Below are 16,668 nucleotides of genomic sequence, written 5' to 3'. Positions count from 1 at the left end.
TAGCCCTTGGGGCTGATCCGTTTCTGCGAAAGGGACGAAACTTAGGTTTATTTTTGGTCTTGAAAAGACCTATCCTGAGGAAGGGCGTGGCCCTTGCCCCCAGTGATATCAGAGATAATCTCTTTCAAGTCAGGGCCAAAGAGTGTTTTCCCCTTGAAAGGAATGTCAAGCAATTTGTTCTTGGAAGACGCATCCGCTGCCCAAGATTTTAACCAAAGCGCTCTGCGCCACAATAGCAAACCCAGAATTTTTTCGCCGCTAACCTAGCAAATTGCAAGGTGGCGTCTAGGGTGAAAGAATTAGCCAATTTAAGAGCACGAATTCTGTCCATAATCTCCTTATAAGAAGAAGAATTACTAATAATCGCCTTTCCTAGCTCATCAAACTAGAAACACGCGGCTGCAGTGACAGGGACAATGCATGCAATTGGTTGTAGAAGGGAACCTTGCTGAACAAACATCTTTAGCAGGCCTTCTAATTTTTTATCCATAGGATCTTGGAAAGCACAACTATCTTCTATGGGTATAGTGGCGCGCTTGTGTAGAGTAGAAACCGCCCCCTCGACCTTGGGGACTGTCTGCCATCAGTCCTTTCTGGTGTCGACTATAGGAAAACAATTTTATAAATATGGGGGGAGGTACTAAAGGTATACCGGGCCTGTCCCATTCTGTACTAACAATGTACGCCACCCGCTTGGATATAGGAAAAGCTTCGGGGGGCCCCGGGGCCTCTAAGAACTTTTCCATTTTACATAGTGGTTCTGGAATGACCAGATAATCACAATCATCCAAATTGGATAACACCTCCTTAAGCAGAGCGCGGAGATGTTCCAACTTAAATTTAAAAGTAATCACATCAGGTTCAGCTTGTTGAGAAATGTTTCCTGAATCTGAAATTTCTCCCTCAGACAAAACCTCCCTGGCCCCCTCAGACTGGTGTAGGGGCCCTTCAGAAACCATATCATCAGCGTTCTCATGCTCTACAGAATTTTCTAAAACAGAGCAGTCGCGCTTTCACTGATAAGTGGGCATATTGGCTAAAATGTTTTTGATAGAATTATCCATTACAGCCGTTAAATGTTGCATAGTAAGGAGTATTGGCGCACTAGATGTACTAGGGGCCTCCTGTATGGGCAAGACTGGTGTAGACGAAGGAGGGGATGATGCAGTACCATGCTTACTCCCCTCACTTGAGGAATCATCTTGGGCATCATTTTTACTAAATTTTTTTATGACATAAAATACATATAGTTAAATGAGAAGGAACCTTGGTTTCCCCACAGTCAGAACACAATCTATCTGGTAGTTCAGACATGTTAAACAGGCATAAACTTGATAACAAAGCACAAAAAACGTTTTAAAATAAAACCGTTACTGTCACTTTAAATTTTAAACTAAACACACTTTATTACTGCAATTGCGAAAAAGTATGAAGGAATTGTTCAAAATTCACCAAAATTTCACCACAGTGTCTTAAAGCCTTAAAAGTATTGCACACCAAATTTGGAAGCTTTAACCCTTAAAATAACGGAACCGGAGCCGTTTTTATATTTAACCCCTTTACAGTCCCTGGAATCTGCTTTGTTGAGACCCAACCAAGCCCAAAGGGGAATACGATACCAAATGATGCCTTCAGAAAGACCTTTCTATGTATCAGAGCTCCACACACATGCAGCTGCATGCCATGCTGTCCTCAAAAACAAGTGCGCCATACCGGCGCGAAAATGAGGCTCTGACTATGATTAGGGAAAGCCCCTAAAGAATAAGGTGTCAAAAACAGTGCCTGCCGATATAATCATATCAAAATACCCAGAATAAATGATTCCTCAAGGCTAAATATGTGTTAATAATGAATCGATTTAGCCCAGAAAAAGTCTACAGTCTTAATAAGCCCTTGTGAAGCCCTTATTTACTATCTTAATAAACATGGCTTACCGGATCCCATAGGGAAAATGACAGCTTCCAGCATTACATCGTCTTGTTAGAATGTGTCATACCTCAAGCAGTAAGAGACTGCACACTGTTCCCCCAACTGAAGTTAATTGCTCTCAACAGTCCTGTGTGGAACAGCCATGGATTTTAGTTACGGTGCTAAAATCATTTTCCTCATACAAACAGAAATCTTCATCTCTTTTCTGTTTCTGAGTAAATAGTACATACCAGCACTATTTCAAAATAACAAACTCTTGATTGAATAATAAAAACTACAGTTAAACACTAAAAAACTCTAAGCCATCTCCGTGGAGATGTTGCCTGTACAACGGCAAAGAGAATGACTGGGGTAGGCGGAGCCTAGGAGGGATCATGTGACCAGCTTTGCTGGGCTCTTTGCCATTTCCTGTTGGGGAAGAGAATATCCCACAAGTAAGGATGACGCCGTGGACCGGACACACCTATGTTGGAGAAAAATGTAAAAATGCATTAAACTAAGAGGGGGATTTAAAAGGCTTAGAAATTAGCATATGAGCCTACCTTGGTTTAGCTTTAAACTAAGAATTCCAAGAGAACAAAGAAAAACTGATAAAAGTAAATTGGAAAGTTGTTTAAAATTAAATGCCCTATCTGATTCATGAAAGTTTATTTTTGACTAGACTGTCCCTTTAAACAGCATCACTTACTGACTAACTTCCAACAACTATGTCCCTTGGATTCATTTCTACAGTCATCTATAGTTATATGAAGTTACTATGGCTTAAAATACTACCAAATAAACACTTACCTCATCTGCAGCTTCCAACTTTGAATCAAACTGACAGAAAATTTGTTCCAGCTCCTTCCTGATTACATTTGCCATAACATTTAAGCGACCCCTATAGGACAAATCAACAATGATAAATGACAATGACCAGAGGACAGCCCATAATAAAGTGAACAAATAGACTTTATGATAAATAAGGTAAGAAGAGATAGTGAAAACAGAAAGAGAGCTGTGGCAATACGTGTGTGGCACTGGTCTGAATGATCCTTGATCCTCTGGAAAATTCAATGAACTGCTCTCAATAAAAACTGTAACCAAGTAAAACACAATTTATGCTTACCTGATAAATTTATTTCTCTTGTGGTGTATCCAGTCCACGGATCATCCATTACTTGTGGGATATTCTCATTCCCAACAGGAAGTTGCAAGAGGACACCCACAGCAGAGCTGTTATATAGCTCCTCCCCTCACTACCATATCCAGTCATTCGACCGAAAACAAGCAGAGAAAGGAGAAACCATAGGGTGCAGTGGTGACTGTAGTTTAAATTTAAAAATGACCTGCCTTAAAATGACAGGGCGGGCCGTGGACTGGATACACCACAAGAGAAATAAATTTATCAGGTAAGCATAAATTGTGTTTTCTCTTGTAAGGTGTATCCAGTCCACGGATCATCCATTACTTGTGGGATACCAATACCAAAGCTAAAGTACACGGATGAAGGGAGGGACAAGGCAGGTACTTAAACGGAAGGTACCACTGCCTGTAAAACCTTTCTCCCAAAAATAGCCTCCGAAGAAGCAAAAGTATCAAATTTGTAAAATTTTGAAAAAGTATGAAGCGAAGACCAAGTCGCCGCCTTGCAAATCTGTTCAACAGAAGCCTCATTTTTAAAGGCCCAAGTGGAAGCCACAGCTCTAGTGGAATGAGCTGTAATCCTTTCAGGAGGCTGCTGTCCAGCAGTCTCATAGGCTAAGCGTATTATGCTTCTTAGCCAAAAAGAAAGAGAGGTTGCCGAAGCCTTTTGACCTCTCCTCTGTCCAGAGTAGACAAAAAACAAAGAAGATGTTTGACGAAAATCTTTAGTAGCTTGTAAGTAAAACTTTAAAGCACGAACCACGTCCAGATTGTGTAATAGGTGTTCCTTCTTCAAAGAAGGATTAGGACACAAGGATGGAACAACAATCTCTTGATTGATATTCTTGTTAGATACCACCTTAGGTAAAAACCCAGGTTTGGTACGCAGGACTACCTTATCAGAATGAAAAATCAGATAAGGAGAATCACATTGTAAGGCAGATAACTCGGAGACTCTACGAGCCGAGGAAATAGCTACCAAAAAAAGGACTTTACAAGATAAAAGTTTGATATCTATGGAATGAAGAGGTTCAAACGGAACTCCTTGAAGAACCTTAAGAACCAAATTTAAGCTCCATGGTGGAGCAACAGGTTTAAACACAGGCTTGATTCTGACTAAAGCCTGACGAAATGCCTGAACGTCTGGAACATCTGCCAGACGCTTGTGTAAAAGAATAGACAGAGCAGAAATCTGTCCCTTTAAGGAACTAGCAGACAAACCTTTTTCCAAGCCTTCTTGGAGAAAAGATAATATCCTGGGAATCCTGACCTTACTCCATGAGTAACCCTTGGATTCACACCAATAAAGATTTTTACGCCATATCTTATGGTAAATTTTCCTGGTGACAGGCTTTCGTGCCTGTATTAAAGGTATCAATGACTGACTCGGAGAAGCCACGCTTTGATAAAATCAAGCGTTCAATCTCCATGCAGTCAGTCTCAGAGAAATTAGATTTGGATGGTGGAAAGGACCCTGAAGTAGAAGGTCCTGTCTCAGAGGCAGAGTCAATGGTGGAAAGGATGACATGTCCACTAGATCTGCATACCAGGTCCTGCGTGGCCACGCAGGCGCTATTAAAATCACAGATGCTCTCTCCTGCTTGATCTTGGCAATCAGTCGAGGGAGCAGAGGAAACGGTGGAAACACATAAGCCAGGTTGAAAGACCAGGGCGCTGCTAGAGCATCTATCAGCGTCGCCCTGGGGTCCCTGGACCTGGATCCGTAACAAGGAAGCTTGGCGTTCTGTCGAGACGCCATGAGATCCAGTTTTGGTTTGCCCCAGCGATGAATCACTTGTGCAAACACCTCCGGATGGAGTTCCCACTCCCCCGGATGAAAAGTCTGTCGACTTAGAAAATCCGCCTCCCAGTTCTCTACACCTGGGATATGGATAGCTGATAGGTGGCAGGAGTGAATCTCCGCCCAGCGAATTATCTTTGAGACTTCTAACATCGCTAGGGAACTTCTTGTTCCCCCTTGATGGTTGATGTAAGCCACAGTCGTGATGTTGTCCGACTGAAATCTGATGTACCTCAGAGTTGCTAACTGAGGCCAAGCCTGAAGAGCATTGAATATCGCTCTCAATTCCAGAATATTTATTGGAAGGAGTGACTCCTCCTGAGTCCACGATCCCTGAGCCTTCAGGGAGTTCCAGACTGCACCCCAACCTAGAAGGCTGGCATCTGTCGTCACAATTGTCCAATCTGGCCTGCGAAAGGTCATACCTTTGGACAGATGGACCCGAGATAGCCACCAGAGAAGAGAATCCCTGGTCTCTTGATCCATATTTAGTAGAGGGGGCAAATCTGTGTAATCCCCGTTCCACTGACTGAGCATGCATAGTTGCAGCGATCTGAGATGTAAGCGTGCAAACGGCACTATGTCCATTGCCGCTACCATTAAGCCGATTACTTCCATGCACTGAGCCACCGAAGGGCGCGGAATGGAATGAAGAACACGGCAGGAATTTAGAAGCTTTGATAACCTGGACTCAGTCAGGTAAATTTTCATTTCTATAGAATCTATCAGAGTCCCTAGAAAGGAAACTCTTGTGAGTGGGGATAGAGAACTCTTTTCCTCGTTCACTTTCCACCCATGCGACCTCAGAAATGCCAGTACTATGTCCGTATGAGACTTGGCAATTTGGAAGTTTGACGCCTGTATCAGGATGTCGTCTAAATAAGGGGCCACTGATATGCCCCGCGGCCTTAGGACCGCCAGAAGGGACCCTAGAACCTTCGTGAAGATTCTTGGGGCTGTAGCTAAGCCAAAGGGAAGAGCTACAAACTGGTAATGCCTGTCCAGAAAGGCAAACCTGAGAAACCGATGATGATCTTTGTGTATCGGAATGTGAAGATAAGCATCCTTTAGATCCACTGTAGTCATAGGCAGGATGGTACGAATAGTTTCCATCTTGAATGATGGAACCCTGAGGAATTTGTTTAAGATCTTTAGATCCAAAATTGGTCTGAATGTTCCCTCTTTTTTGGAAACCACAAACAGATTTGAGTAAAAACCCTGTCCTTGTTCCTCTTTTGGAACTGGATGGATCCCTCCCATAACTAGGAGGTCTCGTACACAGTGTAAGAATGCCTCTCTCTTTATCTGGTTTGCAGATAAATCTCCCTTTTGGGGGAGAAGCTTTGAAGTCCAGAAGATATCCCTGGGATATAATTTCCAACGCCCAGGGATCCTGAACATCTCTTGCCCACGCCTGGGCGAAGAGTGAAAGTCTGCCCCCCACTAGATCCGTTACCGGATAGGGGGCCGTTCCTTCATGCTGTCTTAGAGGCAGCAGCAGGTTTTTTTAGCCTGCTTACCTTTGTTCCAGGTCTGGTTTGGCCTCCAGACCGCCTTGGACTGAGCAACAGTTCCCTCTTGTCTTGCATTAGAGGAGGTTGATGCCGCACCTGCCTTGAAGTTTCGAAAGGCACGAAAATTAGACTGTTTGGCCCTTGATTTGGACCTGTCCTGAGGAAGGGCATGACCTTTTCCTCCAGTGATATCAGCAATAATCTCCTTCAAACCAGGCCCGAATAGGGTCTGCCCCTTGAAGGGAATGTTAAGCAGCTTAGATTTTGAAGTCACGTCAGCTGACCATGATTTAAGCCATAGCGCCCTGCGCGCCTGTATAGCAAAACCAGAATTCTTAGCCGTTAGTTTAGTCAAATGAACAATGGCATCAGAAACAAAAGAATTGGCTAGCATAAGTGCCCTAAGTTTGCCAAGTATGTCATCCAATGGAGTCGCTACCTGTAAGGCCTCTTCCAGAGACTCAAACCAGAACGCCGCAGCAGCAGTGACAGGGGCAATGCATGCAAGGGGCTGTAGGATAAAACCTTGTTGACAAAATATTTTCTTAAGGTAACCTTCTAATTTTTTATCCATTGGATCTGAAAAAGCATAACTGTCCTCGACAGGGATAGTAGTACGCTTTGCTAAAGTAGAAACTGCTCCCTCCACCTTAGGGACTGTCTGCCATAAGTCCTGTGTGGTGGCGTCTATAGGAAACATTTTTCTAAAAATAGGAGGGGGAGAGAACGGCACACCTGGTCTATCCCATTCCTTAGTAATCATTTCTGTAAACCTTTTAGGTATTGGAAAAACATCAGTACACACCGGCACTGCATAGTATTTATCCAGTCTACACAATTTCTCTGGCACTGCAATTGTGTCACAGTCATTTAGAGCAGCTAAAACCTCCTTAAGTAATACGCGGAGGTGTTCAAGCTTAAATTTAAATGTAGAAATATCAGAATCAGGTATTCTTCCTGAGTCAGAAACATCACCCACAGACTGAAGTTCTCCTTCCTCAGCTTCAGCATATTGTGAGGCAGTATCAGACATGGTTCTTAAAGCGTCAGTATGCTCTGCATTTCGTCTAACCCCAGAGCTATCTCGCTTACCTCTAAGTTCAGGTAGTCTGGCTAATACCGCTGACAGTGTATTATCCATGACTGCCGCCATGTCTTGTAAAGTAAACGCTATGGGTGCCCTAGATGTACTTGGCGCCATTTCAGCATGAGTCCCTTGAGCGGGAGTCAAAGGATCTGACACGTGGGAAGAGTTAGTCGGCATAACTTCCCCCTCGTTAGATTCCTCTGGTGATAATTTTTTTAAAGACAGAATATGATCTTTATTGCTTAGAGTGAAGTCAGTACAATTGGTACACATTCTAAGAGGGGGTTCCACCATGGCTTTTAAACATAATGAACAAGGAGTTTCCTCTATGTCAGACATGTTTATACAGACTAGCAATGAGACTAGCAAGCTTGGAAAACACTTTAATTCAAGTTAACAAGCAAATATAAAAAACGGTACTGTGCCTTTAAGAGAAACAAATTTTGTAAAAATTTGAAAAACAGTGAAAAAAGGCAGTTACACAAACGAAATTTTTACAGTGTATGTAATAGGCTAACAGAGCATTGCACCCACTTGCAAATGGATGATTAACCCCTTAGTTCAAAAAACGGATCAAAAAAACGACATAGACGTTTTTTAACAGTCACAACAAACTGCCACAGCTCTACTGTGGCTCCTACCTTCCCCAATAAACGATTTTAGGCCCTTTAGAGATGTCCTGTAGCATTCAGGGAACTTCTGAGGAAAACTGGATGTCTCAGTCTGTAATTTTAACTGCACAAAAAAGCGCTAAAATAGGCCCCTCCCACTCATATTACAACAGTGGAAAGCCTCAGGAAACTGTTTCTAGGCAAAAATAAAGCCAGCCATGTGGAAAAAATTAGGCCCCAATAAGTTTTATCACCAAGCATATATAAAAAACGATTAAACATGCCAGCAAACGTTTTATATAGCATATCTATAAGGGTATTACCGCTGAGAGTAAGCATGATACCAGTCGTTATTAAATCACTGTATTCAGGCTTAACTTACATTTATCAGGTCTCAGCAGCATTTTCTAGCATTTCCAATCCTAGAAAAAATTATAACTGCACATACCTCATAGCAGAGTAAACTGCACGCCATTCTCCCTCTGAAGTTACCTTTCTCCTCAGACATATGTGAGAACAGCAATGGATCTTAGTTACAACCTGCTAAGATCATAGAAAACTCAGGCAGATTCTTCTTCTATCTCTGCCTGAGATAGAATAGCACAACTCCGGTACTATTTAAAAATAACAAACTTTTGATTGAAGTAAATAAACTATTTTTCACCACTCTCTCTTACTACCTCCATGCGCGTTGAGAGTTGCAAGAGAATGACTGGATATGGTAGTGAGGGGAGGAGCTATATAACAGCTCTGCTGTGGGTGTCCTCTTGCAACTTCCTGTTGGGAATGAGAATATCCCACAAGTAATGGATGATCCGTGGACTGGATACACCTTACAAGAGAAAGCTACTTTCTGGAAGCCTGGAGCTAAATCAAAAGGATACTGGCTGTACACAACAGATGATAAAATCTGCTCCATCTGGAAGATGAGAGAATGCAGAGCACCACACATGCAAAATAGAATGGAGATTTAATCTCAGTTTGCTAAAACTGGAGAGCAGGAAGAGATCGTTTTAAATTTGGAAAGAAGTTTGAAGAACTCTGGACTAGAGGACATTCTTCAAAGACCCCGTGAAATGATACCACATACCTTCACAACCTTATTTTAATGTCTGTCAATTTCTGAAGTAATATACAACAAGATAGCTGCAATTTTTGGCAAAGTGACTAAAATGTGTGCGTACTTGATTGTAGTCAAACTTGAAAGTTTTGTTAGGTAATAACACACACACTCACACTCACTCTTTATAACACACAAAGAGTCACAGCCAAGTAAACATGGTGTTGCGACCCAATAATGGGTCAAGACCCGTTGTTTTAATAACCCTGCTCTAGTCAGTGGTCAAAAAATGAAAGTGAAGTCAGTGTTATTAATTGCACAGTCCTGTTATGATTAGCTGGGAGCTGAGCAGCAGTACGGAAAGAATAGTCTTTGAAAGATAAACCAGCGATCTGGAAAGTAACTGAAAAGCTGTCCATTTCTAAACCTAAAAGGGACATTAAACAAATACATTTCATGCACCTCCTTTAATCATGGGTGCTGCCATTATGAAACCTAGGTTACACTGCAGGTATCTGAAGAATTGTTGCAAATGTGCAAACAGGTCAGCACTGACAGTCATGAGGGAGGCAGGAAATAGCCTCAATATAATGCTTATAAAAAATGTTCAATGTCTCTAAGTCCAAGCTGTACACCCTTAAAAATGGGGAGAGCTTGCGGCATAGTGTGCCTCCTAAGTTCACATATATGGAGCAGGCAGGGGTCAAAGAGATCCAAAATGAGCTAAAAGAAAAACATGAAACAGTGAGAGGAAACAAGGGGAGTCTTCTCAAAGTAGAAACTTCTAAAAAATAAATAAGATTACTGACAGTGTCTCTAAATCTGCAGATCATCCCTTTTTTTCCCCAGTGCATACATTTCACAATCAACGACAGGTGATGCTTGACTGTGGTCTTAAAAAGTTGCATTGGCACGCTGCTCTGGGCCCTATGTACTGACTCAATCTGTCTCTGTAATGATTATCATTTCTTCTGATGAGTTCAACACCTTTTTATGTATACCTCTACCTGATTAACAGATCAAGAATGTTGTATATTGCTACAAGCTTAACCTCTTGCTACCTGGATACTTTTGCCTTACCCTGGCTTTGCTTGCTGCACTGTGCTCTTAGCAGTCTGTAACAGTTGTACACCTCATGCTCCAAATACCTTGGACGGAAGCTAATATATAAACAAATTGCTACAGCACTGTACTACCTCTTCTTCCAGTTACCTCATTTGCTACTTACTGGACTGATCTTACATAATCTAATTGATGCTTCATCTGCATCCTTGTACTCTGGGCCTGGTATTATTAGTTTAGGTGCAGAATATGAGCTTATGTTAGATCTCAAGGTTAAGTTTAACAGAAATGTGGGATTTCTTTGTTTGATCATAGGATGATCAAGTTCAAATTTTCCTGTAGAATAAAATACACATCAGAATGTAGATCAGAAACAACAAATTATAGGACAGAAAATGTGTAGAATACAGTCAAGATTCATACCTGTGAGGCATCCCCATGATGACATAATCCACCCCGTTTTCACTGGATTTATCAATCATCGTCTTCAGTGCAGGAATAAGGACCTCACAGCCCTCAAGTCCAAATCGTTTCTCAGATGACCATTTGCGATGGAGAAATTCTTCAAACCTGCACAACAAGACATTACCTTACTTAATCATAGCACAAACAAGATGAAGGATCAAATTGTATTTTGTATTGGGAAAAGTCATGAAGTAGTGTAGTTGAAAATTACTATGAGCTTTTCGCTAAACCCAAAACAGAAATAAGCTTGTGTCCATGTCACATGTAATTAGTAGTAGCAAATTTAAAATGTCCCATATCCCCACCTGGTGGATCGCACAAGTCTGGCGAGCAGGGTACGTTTCTCCTCGCTGGTGAACTGCATGATTCTGGGAGTCTCAAACTTCTCTCTGATCCACTGACATTGCTCCAGGTCATTAATAAACATGAACTCAACGCCAATATGCTGGCAGTATGCACTCTGCCCAAAGAAAAAAAAAAGATGAAGACAAAATGAATACCAGAAGTTCAAACTGGGATAAGAAAGAATGTTAAATTTCTCTATCCTCCTAAAACAATATGACTGCCTAAATTGGTGTATATTATATTCAGTAATATTTTGAATGCAATATAGTTATAAAAACATACACTAGACAGATGATTGGACCTTCTCTACTTACCTCTAGCCTTCGGATGATCTCCCGCAAGGGCAGGGCTGTCTCGTTTCCTCCAATAAAAGTTGTTGTTGGCAGCTGGAAGACTTTGTCCAAGTCAGATTCCTCCAGTCCATAAAACCCTGAAGAGGATGGCGGTCAGAGACAGAAAGACGCAAGCAGGGTTACAAAAGCGAGATACAGCCCCCAACAAGCAGAAAAAAAAATATCAAGGACAGAGAATATGGTTTTGAACAACATCCATAGTATTTATGGATGGAATGCAACAACAAAAGGGTATAAGAATGATTAGCAAGCAATAAAAAAGTTAGTTGCATTATTTGGATTTAGGGATGCAATATCAAGTGTTTAAAAATATAAAGAATGGTAAAAAGGCAAGAGTGAAGCAGCGTAGGGTCAAACGGAAAAAGATCAAGCAAGGTGAAAGAGAAAAGGGGGAGAGGGAGAATAAATGACGACATTAGGCCATATATACTAATAATGAAAACAATGGAGTTTGTTGCTATTACTCACCCCCTGAACCAAATCAATTAGTTTAACTGCACAGTTAACTTAAAGCACACCAAGTTGCATTCCCTTACATACAACATATACCAGATACATAACACAGCTTCCATGATCAGAAAGGTATTCGGCTAGCTACACTATCACATAAAACTCCTAAAACACATATAAAGGTTATAGATCAGTTGTAGGCAAAAAGGGGCTTGAGGTGTGCACCATTTTTATTTCCCTCACCTAATACTTGCCTTAAAGGAACAGTGTACCATAAACTTTCTTCTCTTGAGTGTGTTCCCAATTCTCTATTTCACCTGCTGTGTCATTTGATTTATAGCTGCTTATGTCTGTTTGGACGGACGGCCATACTGAATCCATACAGAAAATGTCAAAAATGCAGTACTGGCTGTAGAAAAGCTATGTAAACGAGAATCATCAGTGAAAATCAACGTCTAGGGGGTAATGGGAGAAAGGGCCTAACTAATTTTAAAGGGTGTAGCTGCAGCTGTTGAATACAATTAACTGTTTTCAGCTGCTAGTCTAAGTCTCTTTATCTAGTCCTCTTTTGTTGCCCCCCACCTCCACAAACATACATCCTATCCCTGTATTTCTAGTTTCCTTTATTTAGACCATAAATATTTAAAGGGACAGCTTTGCACCCCTGTTGGTTAGGTGCTTAAATATTTGCAGCCTTCCACTTCAGGCTAAGTAAGTAAACACACATACAGGGATGCAAAACATTATCAAAGAGAGTTGAACACTTTTCAGTATATACAGCCATTAAATAATGCAACGTGTGGCGCATTCTTCAGAACTTTTTAGTGGCCCTTTAATATCATTTTTGCTCCATTAATATTTTCCCCAGGCTTTTTTTTTTACATCATCTCAACCTGAAAGACCTGTAGGACATGTTGCCATAACAGCAAGAGATCTGTTCATGAGATTTAAATGAAATAAATGTTGATTTTATTTAAAGGGACACTGAACCCAAATTTTTTCTTTCATGATTCAGATAGAGCATGCAATTTTAATTAACTTTCTAATTTACTCCTATTATCAATTTCCCTTCGTTCTCTTGCTATCTTTATTTGAAAAAGAAGGCATCTAAGCTATTTTTTTTTGGTTCAGACCTCTGGACAGCACTTTTTATTGGTGGATAAATGTAGCCACCAATCAGCAAGAACAACCCAGGTTGTTCACCAAAAATGGGTTGGCATCTAAACTTACATTCTTGCATTTCAAATAAAGATACCAAGAGAATGAAGAAAATTTGATAATAGGAGTAAATTAGAAAGTTGCTTAAAATGTCATGCTCTATCTGAATCAGGAAAAAAAAATTGAGTTCAGTGTCCCTTTAAAAGGGGACATGAAACTCACACATTTTCCTTTAAAATGATATTCTCTATCTAGATCATAAACAACTTTCAAATTCTCTTGTTTTATCTGCTTCGTTCTCTTCGTATCCTTTGTTGAAAAGTATACTTGGGGTAGGCTCAGGAGCTAGCTTCTAATTGATGGCTGCACATAAACGCCTCTTGCATTGGCTTACCGATGTGTTCAAATAGCTCCCAGTAGTGCCTTAACAAAGGATAGCAAGAGAATAAAGCAAAAATGTTACTTTAAAGGGACTGTCTACACCAGAATTTTTATTGTTTTAAAAGATAGATAATCCATTTATTACCCATTTCCCAGTTTTGCATAACCAACACAGTTATATTAATATACTTTTAACCTCTGTGATTATCTTGTATCTAAGCCTCTGCAAACTGCCCCTTTTTTCAGTTCTTTTGACAGACTTGCAGTCTAGCCAATCAGTGCCTGCTCCCAGATAAATTCTCGTGCACGAGCAAAGTGTTATCTATATGAAACACGTGAACCAACACCCTCTAGTGGTGAAAAACTGTTAAAATGCAATCTGAAAGAGGTGGGCTTCAAGGTCTAAGAAATAAGCATATGAACCTCCTAGGTTAAGCTTTCAACTAAGAATACCAAGAGAACAAAGCAAAATTGGTGATAAAAGTAAATATGAAAATTGTTTAAAATTACATGCTCTATCTGAATCATGAAAGTTTATTTTGGCCTAGACTGTCCCTTTAAAATATATGCTCTATCTGAATCATGAAAGAATTTCATGTCCTTTAAAATATTTCTAGTGGTGTAGATTAAATGTATTTAGTCTCTTGAAGCAAATGTGATGCCCATCCAGTGGCGGGTTCACTAAACCACAGATCACAAATAGTGAGAAACTAGCAGAAAGATGTTGTTAGAAGATGGCCCATATATTATAGGAAAAAAATCATAATGAACCTTTTAATTCAAGAAAAGGTAAATTGACAGCTGGTCCTACTGTAAATCAACACAAATTGGCAGATGCATATAATTTACTACCGTAGGAAGCGGACTTTCATAACATTTTCAAAAGTAAATCAGGAAGCATCTGGGGCGTTTTTATTTTTTTGCTATATAAAAACGGTATTCGATGATCTTAAAGTGATAGTAAATTTCAGACTTTAGGAATGCATAATTATTTTTTAAAAAGTGTATATATCTTCTGTTCCTCCGCCCCCTTCATTTCCTCTTTTAGCTGGGACAGAGAGCAGTCCCACCCACTCTACATAAGCTTCCTAAGGGCTTTTAACGGGTTAGGCTTAAAGAGTGACATATTAAAAGTACACATACTATTTTAATGGAAAAGATTACATTTATGACATTTGATTAGCTAAAGTTTACCATCACTTTAAAGTCAATCCAGTTGGCAAAGTATTCAAGTTCATAGGAAGTCTTCAATGTAGAAAATAGCACAGCTACTTTTGAAAAGTAAATAAAAGTGTTTAACAGCAATGTTTATGAAGGACATGATTGATCCTATTGGAAAACTCCTGTTGAGACATCCTCTTCTGAAACTGGTGGCAGCAACATATACAGCCGTTTCCCTCACAAGCAAATCAGACAATTGCTACTACAAGATAAGGTCCTTTGAGTTTAATGTCAACTCATGGATTTTATTTATTTTTATTTTCAAAATGATCAGCAGAGTAAAAAAATGTTAAATGAATAAATATTGTGTAGCTTTACTACTACAAAATGTCTTTTTCAAATTGAAAGGGACATTAAACATGAAAAAAATGCAGAATGTTTTCAAAGCACAGTATAACTACTGAGGCCGTTACTGACTATTATATATGAACTAGGGTATCAATCTAAAAGGGTTCAATGTACCATTAAGCAAATCAATTATATAAGATAGAAAATGCGTTTTAGCTAAAAATGTACCTAATCAGACAGAGGATAAGAGTTCAACTACAATGAGAGATAACTGAATAATTTATATTACAAACGTTTTCTAATGCTTTATCCCAGGGGTTAACTAATTATTTAAAATTTAGAAGCCAAAAAAAAAGGAAAGAAGAAAGCGAGTGAGAAAGTGAGTGAGAGAAAGAACGAGTGACAGAGAGATAAACATTAGTATGTTTTAAAGGGACAGTACACTGTAAAATTGTTTTTCCATTAATGTATTTTCAATGACTGTTGCAGAGTATAAAATGTATGAGAAATTGCACTTTCAGGTTTATTTGTGTATATGAAATTGCTTGTTTTCTGCTTTTAAACCACAGACTATTTACAGTGGGTTGAGCTTGCAGGTAAAATATTTTTTATGTTATCACTTTGTGTACACACACTAGCTTCCTTATCGTATATTTGTCAGTAAACTAACGTTAAAAACTTGAGAGAAGAATTGAAAATTAACACTTTATTACTTAACTGTCCTGCACCCCACTGGAAGTGTGATTTCTTCTGCTGGCTGAGTTTACATAGTTTGTCAATAGTTGAGACTCCAGTATAGAGAATTTCAGTATAGGTGGGGATACCACAGGTTAAATTAGCTATTTCAAATGCTGAAAGAAGGGTAAAGGAGCTACATGTAAACAATTTAATACACTCCAGCAGGTAAAATGGATCTTTGAGAACAATTTAAAGGTGAGAAAATTTTTGGGTAAACTGTCCCTTTAAGAGTTGTAGCAGCCTTATCAGGTACTCTCATACCATACTGTATGCTTTAAAGAGAGAGAGCAGAAAAAAGCAAGAGAGAGGAATTGTGGCTTTAAATTATTTTACGTACACAGTAGAACATGATAAGAATCCTTCACAACTCCAAGCCATAATTCTTGAGCAGGACTAATACATACATTTTATGGCGTGCATTAAGTTCTGACCAATAACAGAGATTACTCCTGGGTGCAGAGTCCACAAGGTGTAAAATGAGGCACCTAAGTTCTTGCTCCTGAGGTTTCTGACCCTATACAAGTGGTGTCATAAGCAGCAGGCAGACTTTGCACTATCTGCACCTTGTACGACCAAAAGCAGGAGAGAGGGAAATCGGACAAAGCCCGCAGCAGACAGATACTACAACAGGTTGTAAAAGAAGCTGGCAAGAAAAGGGAATCCCAAATGCTATAGCTGTTTGAAGGTAACATCAGAATAGTTAAAAGGACAGTCAACACCAGTATTTTTGTTGTTTAAAAAGAAAGATAATCCCTTTATTACCCATTCCCCAGTTTTGCATAACCAACAGTTATAATAATACACTTACCTCTGTGATTGCCTTGTAACTAAGCTTCTGTTGACTGCCCCCTTATTTAACTTCTTTTGACAGACTTGCATTTTAGCCAATCAGTGCTCACTCCTAGGTCACTTAACGTGCGTGAGCTCAATGTTATCTATATGAAACACATGAACTAATGCCCTATAGTGGTCAAAATGCATTCAGATTAGAGGCAGTCTTCAAGGTCTAAGAAATTAGCATATGAACCTACTAAGTTTAGCTTTCAACTAAGAATACCAAGAGAACAAAGCAAAATTGGT

At 39.9% G+C, this 16,668-nt stretch overlaps 1 protein-coding gene across 1 annotated transcript in view; it reads right to left on the bottom strand.

Annotated features, from left to right (window-relative positions):
• Positions 1–16,668, bottom strand: part of OGDH (oxoglutarate dehydrogenase) — a 281,110-nt gene that overhangs the window by 147,411 nt on the left and 117,031 nt on the right. Inside the window, exons 5-8 of the mRNA XM_053718145.1 lie at positions 11,314–11,429; positions 10,960–11,114; positions 10,613–10,759; positions 2,719–2,809 (exon numbers count right to left, since the gene is read on the bottom strand). Coding sequence (XP_053574120.1) covers positions 2,719–2,809; positions 10,613–10,759; positions 10,960–11,114; positions 11,314–11,429 — 509 coding nt within the window. The remainder of the gene's footprint in view (positions 1–2,718; positions 2,810–10,612; positions 10,760–10,959; positions 11,115–11,313; positions 11,430–16,668) is intronic.

The sequence above is a fragment of the Bombina bombina genome, chromosome 6, assembly GCF_027579735.1.
Source record: "Bombina bombina isolate aBomBom1 chromosome 6, aBomBom1.pri, whole genome shotgun sequence".
Classification (NCBI taxonomy): domain Eukaryota; kingdom Metazoa; phylum Chordata; class Amphibia; order Anura; family Bombinatoridae; genus Bombina; species Bombina bombina.
Note: the sequence above shows the minus strand (reverse complement) of the source record. Positions and strands in the feature narration are given on the sequence as shown.